Below are 21395 nucleotides of genomic sequence, written 5' to 3'. Positions count from 1 at the left end.
TTGGGGTTTGGGTAGGATGGGGCAGACTGGGAGCTGGGGTTAGGGTAGGATTGGGCAGACTGGGAGTTGGGTGTAGGGTAGGATGAGGACTGAGGGTACCCCTGTGGGGCCTGAGGAGGTCCGGGATAATGACCTGACCAGTGCTGCATGGGGTAGTCAGCTTGATCCAACGGACCTCGTCTAGAAAAGAGAATCACACAATTTTAAAACAAATGAAGGCGTAAAAAAACCCATGTTTTAAGAAGTTTAACACTTGACTTTTCTATTTTCTATGAAAATAAAAATCTTGTTTTACAGTTTTTCTCAGTCGCTTTGGTAAATTTCTCGAATCATCCTTGACATTTGAAAACAGTATATCCATTTCCCAAAACAATTCGTACAATTAGCTAAACACCATGGAATTGTTTTGGGAAATGGATATACTGTTTTCAAATGTCAAGGATGATTCGAGAAATGTACCAAAGCGACTGAGAAAAACTGTAAAACAAGATTTTTATTTTCATAGAAAATAGAAAAGAAAAATGTTCTGATGTAAACTATGGCTGTCATTAAACATTATCATTATCATTAATGTTTGGATGACAATTATTGTAAATTGTAGGTTACTTCTTAGTGTATGTGGGAGTTTGATTGCAAGAGATTGGACAAATTTCACATTTACAGTTTTATTGTTTGTACTGTAATTTGTTGACAGACCATGTTATTGCGATACAGAAAGGAAAAGACAGCACTGCACAGCACAAAGAAAAACAAGAAAAAACAAAAGAAGAAATGTGAACAAAGGAAAATCTCCTTAGGGAAAACTGTACATGCAGTGTCGTAGGAAATGCAGTGCAGTCTTCCTTCTTCTCTCAGGTTGTTGACCACGTCCAATTCCTTGTCCTTCCATTGTAACATTGTGTTGTGCTCCGGCCATATACTGTTTGTACACTGTATACATGTATATATATTAAAGCTGGGCGGCGATTAAAATTTTGAATCGCCATTAATGGCATAATTTCCCAGATTAATAGCGATTAATCGCAAAATGAAATAATGAATTCAAAAGTAGTGAATATATTGCAATTTTTTTTTTAAATGTTCTGCCATATGAACAAAAGTGCCGTAACATTAGTTCTTCAAAAACTGACCAGCATTATGTTTATAAATTAGCAGTTCAATAAAATATTTAGTGTACATCTCAACTTAAACATAATGTATTTATCATGTCCAGAGATGGATTCTATCTGGTTGGAACGTGTTGCTAAGCGACTCCTTCTTATGTCCACGTTCTTCTGTTATTGCTCTAACTCTGCAGCCCTTGCTGGACTGGCTTTAGAGCCCCACAACTTTTACGCACTTCGCAGGACACTCTCAGACGTGCTGTTAAGCAGAGACACTGAGGGACACTATCCAACACGCTGTAAAGCAGAGACACTGAGGGACACTGTCCAACGCGCTGTAAAGCAGAGACACTGAGGGACACTGTCCAATGCGCTGTAAAGCAGAGACACTGAGGGACACTGGAGACCGTGCGCAAAGCAGGGGACATGATCAGAAGGCAGAAGGCTCGCAGCAGCGATCAGATTTCGTATCTATTCGTACTATCTGGGCTAACTGCGTAACTTTATTTGACACATTCCACTGCTTTGCAACTTCAATAAAGTGTCCTGCGCGTACATGTTGTAGCGTGGTTACTTTTGCAGTCCTCTCCTTTTCATACAACTCGTGTATTTTTCTTGTGATGGTGCGTCTTGAGGGAATCTCGTATCTGCCATCGTTGTTGCGATTCTCAGACCGATGTCCTCTACTGGGCCTGCAGTCTGTAGCTGTCCACGTTGCTATGGCATTTGTTAGCGTCTCTTGCCTTTGTTTATCTCTACCCCCCCACGCTGCATCTAACGTAGCCACGGTGTGTCTCGTTGAATGATTTGCTGGTATCAACTGTCAAGGTGAAATTTCAGACTTGAAGTACTCCGGTGATACGAAAATTCAACTTTGCAGTATTTACAAAGCCTGTGAGCAACAAACTTTTACAATAATAAAGAAATAATAAAAACTGCGTTAACACGCAATAAAGAAATTGTTGTCGTTAATTAATTAACGAGTTAACGCGATAATAATGCGTTATCTTGCCCAGCCTAAATGGGGGTTGAGACTATTCAACAGAGACCCATTATAATACATTTTGATCAACATGACATATGCAATTGATAATGTAGGAAACAGCAGGCAATTGTACATAATATTTGCATGGATGTACCAAAGCATCTGCAAATTAATCAAAGAAATGTGAAACTGCTTTTAGATCCATTCACTCCTTTAACCAAAGTTTCCCATTGCTGAACTCTTACTCACAAAATGCAATCCCAGCCCTTTATCCCAACCAGTGTGTGCTGGCACCAACATCATGTTACAGAGTGATGTTCTTTTCTTGTCTTTTAATAAGAACTTATCATCGGCAAATACTAATACTGTTTCTCTGCTTACTAAAATGCTTAAATATTCATGAAAACCTGCTGAAAACTATTTGTTTTGGACAAAAGAAAGAAAGAGAGGTGCGCCATCCGGTCCAAAGACCACATAGCAACAGAATGTAAGTGACATGTGACAGTTTGAAGTAGACTAGAGCTCACAAACACAAACACACACACACAAACACACACACACACACACACACACACACACACACAGCTGTGGTAATCCAGTACAGTCCTGTTAATAGATAGTCTTGTGCCCAGTTGAAAGAAAGTACACAGACATGTGTTGTCCACATAGCAAACATTATGAGGCATTACATTTGATCTCTCTGTCTTTCTGTCTCTTCTCATCATGAACATTTGTTTCTCTTTCTTTCTCAATCTACCCACCTACCTAATTTCCTTCTCTTGCTGTGGCTTCTTTCATATATGATTTCAAATTTAGCTTTAATCTTAATAAAGTAAATACTTGCACAGAGCACACACACACAGTGTTGGTGGTCTCCATACTGATGCCAGTGTGTGTCAATTTGGGTGGTCAGCGGTTGAAAGTGTATAACTAAGTGCATGCCCATCATGTTTGGGATGTCTGCTTTCTGCCCTTCCTGGCTCCAAATCCGTTTTGAGAGAGTGTATGTTTGTGTGTGTGTGTGTGTGTGTGTGTGTGTGTGGTTGTTTGTGCGAGAGCGTACACACACACATTACATTTCTGCTTCTCTCATCTGTCAACCTATCTGTCATCTGTCTGCTTTTCGACTTATTCTGCTATACTTATTGTAAGTCACTCTGGGTATGTGTATCAGCTACATGTCTTAAATGTCTCCCTTCTTGATAGCCACAGACGTTTCGTCTGCTTCTCGTCTGCTGGTAAGCCGACCAGTGCGTAAGTCTGCCAGCTGCCCCTTCCGTCCATGTGTCTGACTGCCTCTCTTGCTCTCCTTTTAGAGGTTTTATGACTACAACTCTGCTTGCTAGCTAATCTGCATGGATTGCTATTCTTCTTTGAGCCTGCATACCTGTGCCCATATCACTCAGTCAATCTGACACTCAGAATTTGGCCACTGGCACCGATAATGTCACCAAGGCACAGATAAGAGCAGTGAAGAGGTGACGAGGAGGTGAGAAAGGCAGGCAGGACAGAGAGGGAAACAGAGAGATAAGCTAGAAAGTAAGGAGAGGAAGGGAAAGAGTAGGTGTGAGGGAGAAATGCAGATAAAAAACAAGGATAAGAAGAGGTGAGGAAAATACAAGAAAGGAGCTTTAGGCAAGAAGAAAAAAAAAGTCACCTCTAAAATGTACATGTAATTAAGAGGCATCAGAAAACTTTACTTTTCTATCTATTAACTGTTTAAAATGAACCATGATTTATTGTCATGTGTAGGCTTTAAATCACTTATTTGGATTCAAGATTTTTTTTTAAATAATTTAACTGGAAGTTAAAATTAGATGACGCAAAAAAGGCCAGTAGGCCATAAGATAAATTACACAAGTTTAACATGGGAAGGAGAATAAATGTGGAAAGAGGGAAGTACAATATGGAAAGAGTAAAATGAAAAATGAGAAGGGGACATGTAGAGTAAAAAGAATGAAATGTGATGAGGCTAAGAGGCAAGATGGTGTAAGAGGCCACTAGTATTCTAAGACAATTTGACAGACACCTAAAAAACCATGGAAAATTTGATTCTTCCTCATTACCAGGCTTTTATTTCACCTCTGTGATCTTATGGTGGTTACAGCTATAAACGTCTATACTAGCTAGCATAGCTCTGACCAATTTGGGCTTAATTATTGCTTGTGTGATTTCTTTATGATGCCCTATCCCTGGCAATGTAAAAAGGATCTACTGGAAATCAAGAGGGAAACATATGGAAAACGTTGTTAGTTTATTGAATCTCTGGGTAGATTGGGGTTTGCTGGATAAATATGGAAATATTTCGAACAAAACAATTAAGAAGCAAAAGTACAATCTGCCCAAGTGCTGAAAGAATAAGTAGTTAAGTGGTCTTTTGCTGTTTTACTTAATTTTAATAGGATTTTTTGGGGGGTTTTGGCCAGACAAAACTATCAATTTCAAAAAGTGACCTTTTGTTGAGAAAATGTGATGGGCAATTTTCACTATAACTTATATTTTTCAGAATAAAGGATTAATGACATGGTTTTAAAAAGTTACTTGACAGATTTAGTGATGTTAAAAATAATCATTAGTTCTTCGGAAAGATGCCATATTGGGAATGGGGTGGAAATCCAGTGGGAATCTTAAGGAAATCCACTGTAAATCCGGTGGCAAGTTTGGAATTCTCCCTCTAGGAACCCAGTCAGCTCTGCACAGCAGCTGGGGATTATGGGGTAATGAGCCATTAACCCATTATTGGCACACACACACACAAACAAACACACACACACACACACACACACACACACATGCACACGCATATACACACGCACACACACACACACACACAGAGCAAACCTTTGGCTTATATGTAGTGCCTTCTCCTAATCACCCCCTTCTAAACCCCACGTACTCTGGAGGAGGCAAATTGGCACACAGCTGGAGAGGAGTTAAGACCAAATGAGCAGGCTGGTGGTCTGTGTGTTAGTATGTGCATAATATGTGTGTGAGAGAAACACAGAGAGAACGATAGAAACAGATGTAATGAATGAGAACAGATTCCTGGCATATGCAACAAGTAGTTTAACAAAATGGACAGAGTAATCAAAGCAAAATGAAAGAATTAGAAGTGTTCCGAGCTCAACAGAGAAGCTGTTTTGAAGGGAAATTCAACTATGAAATACCTATTTAGGGATGACTGAATGTAGATGCACTTAGAGTGTACTTAGAGTACATAGGTTAGATATTTGAATGGATAATTGGAAAGAATTCTCTCCAGGTCTGACAGTAATTGAAAGTAATGTGAGCCTTTCTAATTCCCTGGTATTTAAGAGATTTCTGATGGATTTTGCGGGAAACAAGGAGTTGCTATATGTCTTCTGCACCTGCCCCTCTCTCTCATACAAACACACACATTTTCAGTTACTCTTTCTAAAAGGGCTGGATGCAGCTGTTATACCAGTGGAAACACACACACACACACACACACACACAGAATCATGGATCATCCTAGCTTGTCTGAGAGACAAAAATACCTTTAAGAAAGAGAGACAAGACGCCGCGTTGTGACAAAACTAATTAAAAAAACTAAAATTAAAAAAAAGAGCCATTGACAGCCGCATCGCAGATGGATTGTCTCAATAAAACCAAAAACTAAAGCAAAAACAAAAACAACACTGCCTCAAAATGAGAGGAGAAGACAAGTTTGAAACGAGAGGGAGGGTTCTAGAAGGTGAGAAAGAGAGAAGAGGGGGGAGTGAGAGGGGGAAGTAAGAGTTATATTCAAAGTAAGTGAAAAAGAAGCGGTGGAAAGAAGAGGAGATGAACTACTGCAGCTTTAATTCAGTTACATCTTTATGAGTCTTTGGAGCCGAGTCCTTACCTTGTGCTGATATCCATTTAAAACTGATTTTAAGTTTGAGGTTGGGAAAACACTTCATATATTCAAATTGTATTCAACAGCATCAGATTCTTTGTCAATGAGAGTTGCAATATTTTGACAGCGTGGTAATAAAACAGATTAATAGCTCAAATTGTTCCACAACTGCTGTCGTAATGACATTTGGTGAGCTGGGGTGAAAATGGAGCTGCTGTGATGTAATGTCCCTGGAGTTAAACTGAGTTTAACTCAGTTCCATCTTCTTAATGTGATACTTCATTATGAAGCTTTAATCACAGATGCATCACAGGCCAAATAATGAGGCAATAAAAGCCTAAGTGAGAAATAATGAAGGGTGGAGACATATTTGATTTTCTATCTAAGGAAGGGTAGGATCAGAGGGTAAAGTCTATTTGTAGGAAGATTGTACTGTAATTCAAATGAAACCTGCGTCACATCTTTTTGTTGTTGCAAATTACATCCATTATTGGTTTGAACTGCTTAGTAGATTCACAAGTTTAGTACATCAATCCTACTAACTAATCCTTGAAAAAAATGTTACAAAAAGATTTATCAAGGAAAGAAAAAAGACTTTACCCAAATCTAATGGAACGACCAATAACACATTTGTATGTTGAATTAAAAAAAATATATAAAATGGGGCCCTTGAGCTGACTAATAATAATATTAAATATTAATAAGGACAGTTAAGCAAATATTTCATATTTACTTATGTGGTATCATTATCAACACTATACAGTAGAATGGTTAAATATTAAATGACTTGTAAGACAATCAGGTGTTGCTTATGAATATGCACATTTGTGCTGCAGTGCTTTAAATTCCAATTATATCATCTGATCCTTTGGGAGGATCATGAGTGGTAACTACATTCATTGTTCGTTACTACTATGTTTACTGCAATGTGTTCACAAACAGAAACACGAGTGCTTACATGAGGGCATAACACCCTGTGTTCCAATGTTTGATGGTGGTGGCACAGAATAAGAGTACATGTGCAAAAAATATACAACTTTAATATAATCATGCATTATTGTTTTTTGAGAGGGATCAGACACACAGTCAACCAATATTTTAAAGCATCAAGCAGAGAAAGAAGGCTTTCAGCATGATTGGCAGTTTGTTTGACTGAGTTAAACCACATAAAGCTGCTGTGTGAACACAATGCATGGGTACAGTACTGTATGTGGCATCTGGAACTGTATTAACTGTGACTAGTGAAAAAACAAACTCTTAACAGAACAGGGCTGAGTCATTAAGAGTGACGCCTGAAGCAGCAGAGAAAGTTTTTTTTATTAGGAGAAGCCCAATAAGACACTAAGCTGTTTTCCTACTTATGGTTAAGTGGTTACATACTGTGTGTGTGTCTCTGTGTGTGTATGTCAGAGATGGTGTTTTGTTGGTTCAGCTGTCAATGCTTGCTTGTGTGTGTGTGTGTGTGTGTGTGTGTGTGTGTGTCTGTGTGTGTGTTTGTGTCTGTGTGTGTGTAGATGTGTTTGAGAGCCCTAACTATCCCTAGACTCCTGACCCCTTAAAGTCACATGATACGCCATCAGTTCCCACCAACACTTAGAAGATGGGGTCAAAGGCTAAGGAAGGGTATTATCAACCAGGATTAGGGGGCATACCAAATACATAGACATAACATTCAAACTATTGTCACCATTTGGTAAAGTTAAAAACCATTTGGTGTAGGACTGGACCATTGGTAACGCTGCAACTGCAATGGAAGTTAACTAAATGTTTTATTTTTCACATGACTGGAGATGGTTTTAAACAGCGGAATTTTAGGATGTTACAATAGGCCTGGCACAAACACCCTTAGGTTTTTTGGGAAAGCAGTTCAATAAGCCCACACTCTTAATCACTGTTGCTTTGCTTTCAGTTTGCACACGGAACATAATGGAATTTACAATGGTGTATAGTTTATCGTTCAAAATTCACACAAATATTTGAAACAATGGGCCTGAGATTTGACCAAGAAGTGAAGAAAAGCATCTGTAGCTAGCTAACTTAGAACAATTTAATTCTATAAATGTGTATTGGTTGAAAACTGGCGGATGGCCCATAGGAATCATGGAAATAAAGGAACAGCATTGTCCATTTACTATAGGGTAGAGCTAATATCATAGCTGGGGTAAAGTTCAATTACAAAAAATTACACTGTTACTTGTTCTATCATAACCCTGGGATTGGATACTTCATAAAGAAAAACAGAAATAGGTTTATACATTAATGTTGGTATTTTATACAGTATTTGGCAAATGTAACACTTTCTAACACAAGTGTGACTGAAGTTGCTGAGTTGTTAAGTTCCCATAACCAAATTAAGAAGCAGGACAGAGGTGCTATTGTAAATCACAACTCTGAAGTCTACCCTTGGTCCCATGCGGTTGATTTTCCAGTCATCAATGGGTATTTTTCTCACAGAACTTGTGACCACACATAATAAGTCAGCTGATGTAGCGGCTGTTTATGTCACCCCTTATTATAAAAAAAGACAATATTTAATATTTGATTTGAAATTATGTACTGGGTATATGTTTAAGGCAGTGTATGGACCTGAAAAGAAGAAGCTCCTAGCTTGTCACACCTCACTTTGAAAGAGTTGCTGTTGTTTAGTGACCTACATTAACAAAAGGGAAGCTGCATGAAATAAAACCTGAATATCAAGCACATTTGAATAAATACTGTTGGTAAGGCAGGTTGAATGGAGGGTTAACAGCGTGCAACCCACACAGATGAGAGAGTATTTCACCGGGGGTTATTCAGCTAACTTAATTTAATGAAGATGCAACTCTTTGTTTTGTTTTTTACCTGCATTCTAATTTGGCGTTTTGGACTATATGCCAAAAATGTACTGTGATTACTGAGAACTTCACAGTAGGGGCAAATCTGTGTAAAAACGACTGGCCAACAAGGAGTTTCCAGGCCACTTAAGAATAAATTGTTCATCATTATTCCTTTGAACAACCAAATCGCAAGGGACAGAGTGAAGGGAGATGAATGTAAAGAGGATAAGAAGTTAGCCTAAACAGAAGACAAAGAGGTGTGACCGCAGAGCGCTGTGACAGACAGAAGAGGAGGAAGAGTAGGAAAGAAAAATTCAAGGACTGTGTCCCCCTATAGTGCACTACTTTTATTATCCGCCATTTTATTTGAGAGTCCAAAGTACAGGTTGTGTCCATGGCATGTACACTACTTTTTTCTAACAATCCCACAATGCAAGCCATTAAGCTCAGAAAAGAAAAAGAAAATAAAATAGAAGACAAATGTGAAAAGTTGAAGGGGATGATAAGGACAAGACAATAAGGTGAAGGGAAATAAAGAGGGGATTTTACATTTGAAAGCTGAAGAAATGAATGAAATAACGTGCTACAAGTAAGAAAGACAACCTCCCAGATGGCTGTATTGTAAAGCTGAGAAGGATAACATGAAGGGAGGTGGAGGAAGAAATGGGCAGAAAATGAGAAGAGATGGACAACAAAGAAGAGAGAGGAAGAGAAGAAAAAAGACAGAGAGACAAGTGCTGCCCTCAAGAGAATGGGCATGCTGTAGGTCAGCATCTGCTGAGAATAATGGGCCCTACTTTAGAGGAGCACACACACACACACACACACACGCACTCTCTCTCTCTCTCTCCCCCAGATGCTTGCTCATACCGTTCACGTTTAAATTAAACTAAACACCTTTCAGGCTCTCCTATCTGTCTTTGTCAATAAATTTCTGTCAAAAATGATTAATCCACCTGGATATCACAAATTACAAACTGACCAGTTCAGGAAACTAACATGATTACATTCCCCTGTGCATGTAAGTGTGTTCGTGTGTACACACACATTTGCAAATATGCCATGTATAAGGTTATGATGATGGTGTGATTGTGAATGCTTGAGAGTGCATCATACAGAGTACTTTTATAAAAGAACACAGTTAAAGTGTTAAGAAAGAAAAAGGACAAAGTCAGGAGGGAATGAGATAAAAATGACCACAGGAGGAGAAAAAGAGGACAGTATACGGTAATATGGTAAGTGCTTAAGGTAAAATGTATGAGAAAAAAACGCAGTGAGAAAGTTGAAAAACAAGAGCACAAAAAAGTTAATAAAAATCAAGTCTTAGAGGAGAAAAAGAGAAGCAGTGCTGAAATAAATAAATACAATAGATGGAGGACAGAGGAGGAACCCATTAGAGGAAAGAGAGGGGGACCCAGGGATGAGGGCCTTCCAAATGGTAGGAGACTGTTGCCCGGGAAACACAGAGAGGGCAAAACAATGGGGATTTGGAGTTGCCATTTAGAAACTGAGTGATGAAGCTACAGCCCAAAAAAAATCATGTAGACCGACAATTAACTGCAGATAGACCCTGAAAAACTAAATTCTGATCAACATGTCAAATAAGAGGTCAGCTGAAGGATCAAAATTCTAAGAAACATGCTTGTCTTAGACAGACTAGAAACAATGGCAGGAGTACTTTCTTACAATCTTCATTAAAATACTAAAAATAAAAAGATGTCCCAGATGACTGAAAAAAATCTGCAAATAAAGACGTAAATGTGTGTAAATCGCAATTATTAAATCAATATGGCATTTTCTGTAAAGAAAATACTCACAGGTACTACTTTTGTCTGCTTATATAAAAGAAAAGAAAATTAAGGCAAAAGTTATGGCAAATGGTGCAAACTAGGGTTGTGAACCTTCACTCGTCTCACGATTCAATTTGATTACTTTATCATGTCAACCATTCGATACAATATGATATCCCGATGCATCACAATGCAGCACCTCCTCAAATGTATTATATATTGCTAGACATGGTTTTCATCAACAAATTCAAGCAGTCAGATATAAAGGAAATCCCATTTTTATTGCATTTGCTCTCAAAAAAGACCCTTCCTGAATGTAGCGGAGTATGAACGCAGCAGACAAAGCCCCGGAGGTGACATAGAGAAAAAAGAAAAGAAAAGAAGTAATAATAAATAAAAAAAACAATAAGAGATACTAGCTAGCTACTAGGTTAGCCTGCAGTCATTGACATCAACAGTCAACAACAATGTCCATTATACCACTTCAGGTTGGCATATATTAATTAGTAATGCTTATCAAAATAAACACTGGATGTATTTACACAACCAAGGAGATGTAATCATTATGTTATGGTACTTGTTAGTGTGCTAGCTAGTATCTAGCTACTACCTAGGTTAGTACCTAGTAGGCAAAAAAAAGCAGGGACCGCAAAATCAACAAACAACATCAGCATGCAACAATCGATTATGGTCTGTCACTGCATCAATGCAGAATCATCCTTGTCCGCATTGTGATGCATCGATGCAATGACTAATTTCAACACCCCTAGTTTAAACCAATATCAACTTTTAGACATTTGAATGTGCAACAGTCATGAAGACAGATTGATTACACTGGCAATGCATTTTCTGCACAGTGAGTAAGTACATGCATGGGCCATGTCCATATACACTAGATGACATTCTTCAAACTAAAGATGACATACAGTTATGTAGGGCCGGGCGATATGGAGAAAGTCGGATATTGCAATAATCTTGTCCTAATACCTCGATATTGAAATTGTGGAGATATCATAGGGTTGACAACTGGTGCTTTCACAAAATATCTTCACACTAAGATTTTAAGATAAATAATCTTCAGTAATGTATAAATAATAACTAAATGGGTAAAGGTAAAAATAATAGAACTGCTAGAACAGTCTGGTAACACAGAAAATGACTTCACTTTACTGTAATACAGCCTTTAAAGCCCAGAAAACACAACACTTAAGCCATATTAGGATATTCAGATATCCAAAATCTAAGACAATTTCTAGTCTCATATCATGATAACAATATAATATCGTCATACTGCCACGCCCTATAGTTATGGCAGTTTCATACATAACTACTTATAGGCAGTATAGTGGCTAAGTTCCTTAAACATCATGAAATCCATTACTGAAAGTACCATCTCCCATTCAAAAAATCCCCATCATTTCACATCTTGAGCCAATAAGGTCCCCCCTCAGCAAGATGTAATAGTTTCAAGCTGGGGACATGTTGCTCTGTGCATGACCACAGGATACAAATTGCTGACAAAATTATGATCCCTCAATAGCCACTAATTTGGTGCATGAAGAGGAGTTCTGAAATAGTGCTTGAAACAAGGAGATTGGGGATTGTAAAAACTATGTAGGGCCATGGATTCATATGAAAGGACTCTAAAAGAGAGACACAGACACATGCACATGATCTCAGTTTCTGTGGTAAGAAAAAGTTATGGTTTGCACTATACCTAATGCACAAGCAACTTTGAACATATAACTGCTCTACAATGACTTATGTTCATTTAGTTTCACAGAAAACATTTAGTGTATTTGCAACTTTAGTAGTGAAAGTAGGACAGCAGAGCTGAAGGTAAACGTGTACATCTTTTCACTAAATTGACAACAGCAGCATCACTGCTTTATTGAAACGTCAAACCACTGCCTGTTGCAGTAATATGAGCTGCTTCCTGTTTCCAAAGACTCATAAATCATCATAACAATGGTGCGTTCCATTTGGTTCCAAGGATTTGACATGAGCTCAATTATTGCACACACTCATCTTTTTACCTTTCAAATTTTATGCAATTGGGAGATAGAACTTTGCATGGAAGCAGAAACAACATTTAATTATTTAACTTTCCAATAGAACTTTGTGAATTCCTAAGAAAAGAGAAGAAGCTTGTAGCAGCACAGAAACAACAGATGGTCATTAGGCTGCTGCCAGATGTTAACATTTCAAAGCTGAAACTGTTGAAATGTAGGAGCTGTGGTCCATTTTCTTGTTATTTGGACAGACATAAATAATGTAACATTCCTTGATGTGTTTTCTACATTTTTGGTGATGAGTTAACTGCCATAAAGTGAAATCAAACCATCACCTGCCCTTAAAAAAGCAAGCAAGATGTGATGGACATTTTCAAAGTACAGCATGAGTAATCAACCAAAGGGAAAGTGTTAATGTGGCACAGTGGACAATTTCTAGGTGTGTATATTTCACAACTTGTAGCAAACCTCCTTTACTCCACATGAGCACAGTATCACTTGACATCAGATCAACCCCAGCATACCGCAACAACCTGTTGAAAATTCACAGGCTAGGACCTAAAAGAAAAACTTCCTCCCTCACCCCGAGGGCCAGACATATGAAAGCATATCATACTCTTTTCCTATGGATCTGCAACACATTATGGGTTGTAACTCAACTTTTTGTCCATGATCAAGATCAAAGCTGTGACTAGAACTGTTCAATGCAGCAACGGGTGAACACATCAGAAACATTAGAAGCTAAAGATAGGGTCAAGAGAGAAAAAAAAGAGAGGGAAAAGAGGGGGGGGGGGGTCTATGAGAGGCAAGGTATTTCTTAGTATCCCCTTCATGCCTAACAAACAAGCAGAGACTCGATGAGTCCAGAGACACACAGGAAAACAAATGGACAAAGGGCTGGATTGTGCCGCAGTTGTAAAGTGGTCTGGGAAACTCTGAGGCCTGGTTGGGAGGTCTTTTCAAGAGAGATTGAGAGACGTTCCCATTTCATTTCCCCCATCAACAGAGTGAAATAATATTCAACAATGTCCTTTTCACCCCTAAGTTCAGAGAGAATGAGAGGGAGTAGAGGAGTGGCTGAAAGGGAGAAAGACGAAAGGCAGAAAATGGAGGGAAACAAAAGAAGAAATGCAGCTAAAATAGACACAGGATGTAACATCTGCTTTCTAATTACTAACCATCAAATTATCATCATAATTAGGAAGTGACAGCCTTCCTGGAAACATCAATTCTGATTGGCTTGTTTAATCCAATAAGAGTAATAACAAGGACAAATGGGTAAGGGTGTTTAGCTAATCCAATTGGATCATGGCTGTGTTTCGAACAACTGATCGCTGATATCAACAGAGATCCTTGGAGATTAAATTCATGTTTTAATCAAAGTTGACTTAGTTCAGTTCTATGTGCTTTAAAATCACATTCATGCGATTAGGTTATCATATGCATGACTTAACACACCTTGTCATTATTTGACAGAATGGTGGTTACTGCACTCCTTTTTTAGGATGTAGTTCCTTTCTTTCTTTAAATTTTCCTGCCACATTTTAACACTGTTAAGAGTAAAGATGAGCCTTGGTTTAAAGATGACCCTCCACCGTTTTCTTTTCTTCTTTGGACATTTGTTTTGTTCTTCTGTTTTTTGTTGTATAAAGAATAATATAGGAGAAAACGAGCTTGTATACCTTAGTATGTGTGTGTGTGTCTTTGTACACAACTTTGGACAGACCTTAAATCCCTGTTTGAGGGTCCACAGGTGGTTTTAAGATTCAGGTTAGAATTAGGTTTTAGGGTAGGGTAAAGGGCAAGGGAATGCATTACGTCAATGTCCTCACAAGAATAGAAGTGTGTGTCTTTGTGTGTAAAGACAGAGAAAGGGAGAATGTGTAAATGGGATATTAATGGTGCACACATGGTAGGGGCGCAACCTGCTGTTGGCCATACACACACTGATGGCCATCTACTGACCTCAGACTAACCACACACACACACGCACACGCACACACACGAAATAGGCATGAGTACATACTAACTAACATACTAACTAAGAAAAGGTGTTTCAGGCATCCATTATGCTCAAATGTTACAACAAAATCCTAAGTGATCTAAGGCAGCAACTTTCCAGGTTTTGATTCCAGCCAGGAATGTTTGCTAAATGTCAGACACCTCTCTCTCTTTTTTTGAGTCAGTCTCTAGACTCTTAACTATCTAATAAAATAAAACTATGCGGCTTTAATTTATGGCCGCTCTTGAGGCACAAACATTCTAGTCTTAATCCACAAACAACAGACCCTAAAGACACAGTAAATAACAACAAATGTCCTCCAGTGTTTAAAATCTGGCACGGGTAGGGACACATACTCCCAACAGGGGGTCCTTTGTTTCAGTATTGTAACACAGCTGAGAAAAAGTTAGATGGAGGGGGAGAAGTATAGGAAAATGATGAAATACAGAGAGAACTTTATGATGTTGCATACATAAAAAGTGTATCTTTTTATGATACATTTAAAAACACTGAATACTTTTTTATAGAGTCGCAACATAAGCAAGACACCCTCAACAGACTCCTCTCTATTTCACACAGTGACATATGCTGACAGTTTGTAGGTAGTGTTTGTGCTTAAGGCAGGGAAACATCATCCACTGCTGGGTCATGTTTCAATTTTAGAGCCATCAAAATCTTGTCTCCTAGAGAGAGTGCATGCACACACACACCCTACCCAAAGTTCCAGTTAACCGACTTCGAGTCATACAGTACCTGACTAAGCAACCCCACAGCTATTTATGGACTCACTTTGAATAATAACGCGCACTCACAAATACACACATACACAAACAAGGTCCGTCCCACACATACATACAGGTATACAGGCATGCAGACATTAGATACACACGGCCTGCTTGCTATTTCTGGGCCGGTGGCAAAATAATATGTTTTGGTGAGGTCAACAGGCTGGATGTGGTTTCCAAACATGATCTCTTTCTCTGACTCTCTAGATGCTGAAATAACTCCTGAGTTAATTGACAGCAGGAGAAATGCGTATATAGAGATGCAAGGCAAGGCATAAGCTAAAGGGAGAAAGAAGGAGAAAAAGATGTGTCCATTTTAGACATAAAATCTGTCATAGGGAGACATATATGGTTATGTCTTTAGCAACAGCTTTTCCGGGACTTTCAGATTAGTGTGTTCATTGTGGTAAACTTCTTTTGACTCAAATCTGAGAGGTTGTTATGGATAGAAGTGCAATATTCAAATACTATTTGTCACCAGCCACGTGAGACTATGCACTACAAGGCATTACGTGCATGCATCTGTTTACTGTCAGCCCATCCATGAGGGGAAAGTTCTCTAGTTTAGAGGGTAGACCAATATTAAGCCATTTCTTCCTTTCTTCAGAGTCAAATCTGATGATTAAATTCCAAAGCATTTAGAGCATTGCTTCCTATGCAAAATCATCCAATACGAGAAGGCTATGTTATCACCAATGTAACTGTTTAAAATCACAATTCAGCCGTGTACCAAATGTTTCAGAACTGTTACCAGGCACATTATCAGAGTAACCTTTATGGAAAAATAACTGGGTCCTTTTCAAACACGAGACCTACATGTAAAATTGGCACAGCATTTTGGGATTACAGAGCATGTCTGAAAGTGGAAACAGAGACAGGGTGTACAGTATGTGAGTGTGTGTGTGTCCAATTTCCCAAGGCTTTTCAGATACCACAGCCAGACCTCAAAACTATCATCACCGTTCTTGCTCCCATCTGCCAAAGTCATCACCCACGCAGACACACACTCTCTCTCTCTCTCTTTCGCTCTCTCACACACACACACACACACACACACACACACACACACACACACACACACACACACACACACACACACACACACACACACACACACACACACACACACACAAACACACACACACACACACACACAAAAGAGGTGTGAAATAGCCATCCTTCACCATTTTAACAGGGGTGGGAACCTGGCTATAAAGTTTCTAACGTTCTAAACTTCTGTATGTTGTTCCTCTCATTGACTCTCTCTCTTTCTCTCTCTCGCTCTCTCACTCTCTCTCACACACAAACAAACAAACATTTGTTGTTGGTTTCTTAGTCTGCTGAGGTGCAGGTTCTTAAAGGCAAAAAAAAAAGATGAGGTGAAAGAAAATCTAGAAACTACTTCTCAAAGTTTGTACTGGTAAAGTTTACACTTTGTTTATTTTTAGACACAGTTAGAGTTTACAGTACCGTGATTTCAGGCATGTTAAGGGGCTTTATTTAAGTACATTACCACAGTACTGTTTATCTATGAAAAATGGGACTAAAATGAAAAAAAAAAGTCACTGTGGAGGATAGGAGAAGGAATTTAGAAAGGAAAGTAGAGGAAAAGAAAAAATATGGAGATGTGAAGATAGTGAACAAGTGAGGAAACAAAAGAGATAATTGAAGATGAGGCCTTTCAGGCAGTGAAAGTAAAGATTGCAAATGAAAAATGAGATGCTGCAAGACCGGGAGTGACTGATGAAGGTTGTAAAATGTAGTATGTGTTTCACATTGGGACTAACATGTTCAAATGGGGAGTTGACACCTGGGCTTTTATACAAGCAAATTACAGACCTACTTTTAAACAACTATGGCCGTTCTGGACCTGAATATTTATCTGGTTACATCTGAAAACACATGAGAAATAAATGGAAAGAACCCTTCCCGAATTGATGAGTATACCCAGGAAGCTGTTATTGTTCTTATGCTGGCTAATGTTAGTGATATGTCATGCTGTCCAGGGAGGGTAACAACAAAATACACTGGGCAACAGGCTAACACATGCTGCACAGAGATAGTAGAGTGGTTAAGTTCCAGACTTGAAAGTCAAGTCAGATCAGAGTTGTCTCTCCAGTATACTCTCCTCAACTGCCTACTGGCTTTTCACTGTTTAAATAAATAGAAAAAATACAGGGGAGCGAGAGGCTAAATCCGACTGAAACAGATGGTGATAAACTCAACTAGAAGATATTGGAAAATCAAACAATCAAATACATTTACAAACAAAAAAATTATCTTATGATTACAATGTAAGAAAAATGTTGTTCAATGTCTTCAAAGGTCATACACTTTGAAATCCTGTAATAGCAGCCCTGTAATGGATGCCAACACATGAATATACAACATGCATTTCAGCGAGGAGCCACTGAAAATGAAAAGTGTCTTACTGTCTGACATCAGTTCATGTTGCAGATTTAAAAGAAATAAAACAAGCTGTATTACATGAGAAATCCACAATGAGTTCCTTATGCTGTAATAATGTATTTGCAATGTAATGTTGTGCAGTTCTTGAAACTGTGTTGCATTTTTTTTTAACTTACAAAAGAAAGTTGCTAAAATAAATAAAATGTATTGAAATGTGGTGCCTCTGTTAGTAAAGAAAGGAGTAAAGAAATACACCACAGAATGCACTCATTAAAAAAGTACTGATTGTGCAAAGTAAGTTTTGGTGGGGGAGCAGATCTAGGAGTCAGGGATCAGTTTTCAACCCCTGTCTGAGTGTGTGTTCCCCAGGGAGGGGGATAAGGTGAGTTCCTGGGCTGAGACCGAGGCCTCCAGAGACACTCAGACAGACATCCAGACTACACAAATTTAATTAGCGGCTTCAAAGAGAAAAGGAACAAAAGAAGAAAAAGAGTGATACCCGCTGTAAAACATTTTCTTTTTGGAGCTCCTCATACAAGGGGAAGGAGAAAAAGCCTTACCTTGGTAAGGAGGCATACTGACGTTCCACCTCTTCATAACCTGGTGCCAACCGATGATCTGTCCCTCTGCCTGGCATCTGGTAAAGAGAGACAATTTCTTGGTTTGAGTGTGTGTACTTGAATAAAACACAGAAAAAAAAATGTGTCCAATTTTTTGTCCAATGTAGTAATATCTGGGAACCTAAGCATGTGTAGTGCATACCCATAAGCCCCTTTCCTTGTCTGTGTGTTTGTGAGTGTGTTTCTGTATATGTTTGTGATACAGAGATTGAGGCCTCCGTCCTAGATTAGGTTACTTCAAAACAGGATGGAGTTGTCTCGCTGTCACACACACACACACACACACACACACACACACACACACACACACACACGCAGTCTCATCTTCATATTTAGAAAAAAAAGATTAAGTCAAGCTGCTGACAGTTCAATCTCTCCTACTTCCTCTTTTACTTAACATTTCAGTGGTTCTCTCTCCCCCTCACATCTAATTTTCTCCTTCTCCACTCCTCTCTTTTACCCTCTTACACACACCCACACACACCCACACACCCACACACCCACACACACACACACACACACACACACACTTGCTTTCCCTGAGATTATCCCAGTCTATTCAGTAGGGAGATTCCAGCTGCCGCGGCGCTCCTTTAAAAAGTCGACTAAACCCTGAACGCCAACAAGCCCCATTAAAACACACACACACACACACACACACACACACGTTCTTTGTAATACCCAGTGAATATTGTGAGAGTCTTTTTAACATAATGTGGGGTGAGAGAGTGTGATATGATTCAGGTGATTGCGTGTTGGAAGTTTGCATACATGCTGAACTGCAACAATGAAAGCAATACTTATGTGCAACTTTATACTGTGTCTTTAGGGTCTATGAAGCAGAGTCTCTTCAAATAGCCCATCAAAATGAGTCTATCACACCTTTGCCACTTGTCAAATGGTGCCTTTGTTCATAACACACATCTCTATCAGATACAATTGCATTACACATAACTATTTTTTTAAGTACACTGCTGTACCTCCAACAGGACATTATTGTATACCATCCGCACATTTTGGAACCATAATGTCCTGTCAAAGTAGGGTGTGCAGAATGAAGGTGAAGTGGTTCTGAGTAGGGAAGGGAAAAGGTTGAAGGTTTTATAGTAAACTAGGCTCTTCTTCTCTCCTCAAATAAAGATCATGTTGTCAAGGCAAAAGGTACAGAGAATTAGATTTAACAGACTACAGAGTTTTTTCTCTCTCTCTGCCTCTCCTCTTCTCTCTGCATTCCAAGGAAGAATGCCAAGAGGCAAATAAAACAGATTTGCAGCTCCTGCTTTATTTTGAACACCTGTCTTTATAGCTTCAATATCTCAGGTAGAAAGAAAGCGGGATATTAGGCGGGAATAGAGAGGTGGAGCAAAAGAATGAAAAGGCATTAGATTAGTAAATTAGTTTGGATGAAGAAGAGCAATATAGAGTGGAGGAGGGTTACTATGTACTCATTGAGAGGTGAATTATAAAACAAGGGAGTAAATGGGTTGAAGAAGAGGACGACAAAGAGGGGAGGTGAAAGGGACAAAAAACAACGAATGAGCGAATGAGAGATGGCGAGAGGGGGAATGAGTGCAACATCCGGTGGAGACTGAGAGGTGTGTGCCGAGTGGCGCGTGTCCGTGCTATTCTCCGACATGCACTTGAACAATAACTGCTGATAGGCGGCAGAAATTCCAACATAGAGAATACACTGACAAAAATTAATTGTGTGTGTGTTAAAACATTACCGATTTTTAGACGGATGAACACAAGAAAATGTAGTCACAAACAACGTAGTGTTAATTTCGTCAGCTGAGACAAGACTAAATAGGTCTGTCAACAACCTTTTTTTCCATGACGAAGACGAGACAATGACGAGACTGCACCAATGTCCAAAAACTCTGATTAAGACTAAATTAACTCGCATAATGGTTGATGAAAAAGAAGAGACTAAAATGTTTTGCATAAAGTAAAAACTAAGAGAAAATCTCTCTTCATTGTTCTCTACAATCGTCTCTACTTCTGCATGATGAGATAGAACTAGTGCCGCGGTTCAATCAGGCGCTGCTCGGCTGCGGCTCATCTAGAGATTTGGCGTGCCCCCATTTTTTCATCTAGCCGTCACACATCCAGTTAGCGATGCGGCCCGGGTGGGGAGGGAGGAAGCCCGGTTCAGTCTGCTGGAGAAGCCACTACCGCACCATAGCCCAGGGCAAGGGAACGAAAAAGGCTTTTAGCCTGCCGGAGAAGCCGCTACGGCGCGTAGCGATGTTCCCCGGCCCCGGGCAAGGAAAGGAGTGCTGGCGAAGCCGCCCTTAAACATACAGAGGGGCTGGAGAAATGTATGCAACTGCTGACAACAAAACAAAGTGCTGTGGATTGTATTTGCGTGACGGAAGAGGCTCAATATAAAACCAGACACATTTAACAAAATTGAATTCATTCATTCATTCACAAAAATCATTCAACAAGAGTATTTTTTCAGGTAATTATGACATTTAACCAATAGTTGAAATATGTGAAACATTATTTGACTAAAATGGTTATCAGAAATAATCTAAGAATTTTTTAAAGAAAGATAAATGTCTTGACTAAAACTAGACTAAAATGACAAGACTTTTAGTTGAGTAAAACTTGACTAACAAAAAAAGTTATGTGAATGACTAAATATGACTAAAACTTACAAGGACATTTGGCACAAGACTAAGACTAAATTAAAAATAGGTGACAAAGTAACACAATGATAAAGCAAATATAGCTTTTGTGTACATTCTGCACTTTGAAAAACATGTTGCAAAGGTAGCAAAATACATATGTCCGTACTGAAAGATGCTAATACCTAAACATTCAGAGTCAGAAGCTCCCTTGGTTTTTAAGTGAGCAGAATGACTCCCCTGCTACCACTGTGTGTGTGTGTGTGTGTGTGTGTGTGTGAGATGTCAGATATTAGTAGACTCTCAGCACTCACAACTGGAGTACAGTGCAGGAACAAAACCATGACAGCTGAGATTGCGTGGGACAAGCACGCATGTTTA

The 21395-nt window shown here is 39.0% G+C and overlaps 1 protein-coding gene across 6 annotated transcripts in view; it reads right to left on the bottom strand.

Annotated features, from left to right (window-relative positions):
- The window catches only part of LOC117952448 (partitioning defective 3 homolog B-like), a 206756-nt gene that overhangs the window by 1452 nt on the left and 183909 nt on the right, over positions 1-21395 (bottom strand). For all 6 annotated transcript variants that reach the window (XM_034884748.1, XM_034884750.1, XM_034884746.1 and 3 more), the window contains 2 exons: positions 18322-18398; positions 1-180 (listed from right to left, as the gene is read on the bottom strand). In XM_034884748.1, coding sequence (XP_034740639.1) covers positions 1-180; positions 18322-18398 — 257 coding nt within the window. The remainder of the gene's footprint in view (positions 181-18321; positions 18399-21395) is intronic.

This window comes from Etheostoma cragini, chromosome 11 (genome assembly GCF_013103735.1).
Source record: "Etheostoma cragini isolate CJK2018 chromosome 11, CSU_Ecrag_1.0, whole genome shotgun sequence".
Taxonomy (NCBI): Eukaryota; Metazoa; Chordata; class Actinopteri; order Perciformes; family Percidae; genus Etheostoma; species Etheostoma cragini.
This window is presented reverse-complemented; position numbering and strand designations above follow the sequence as displayed.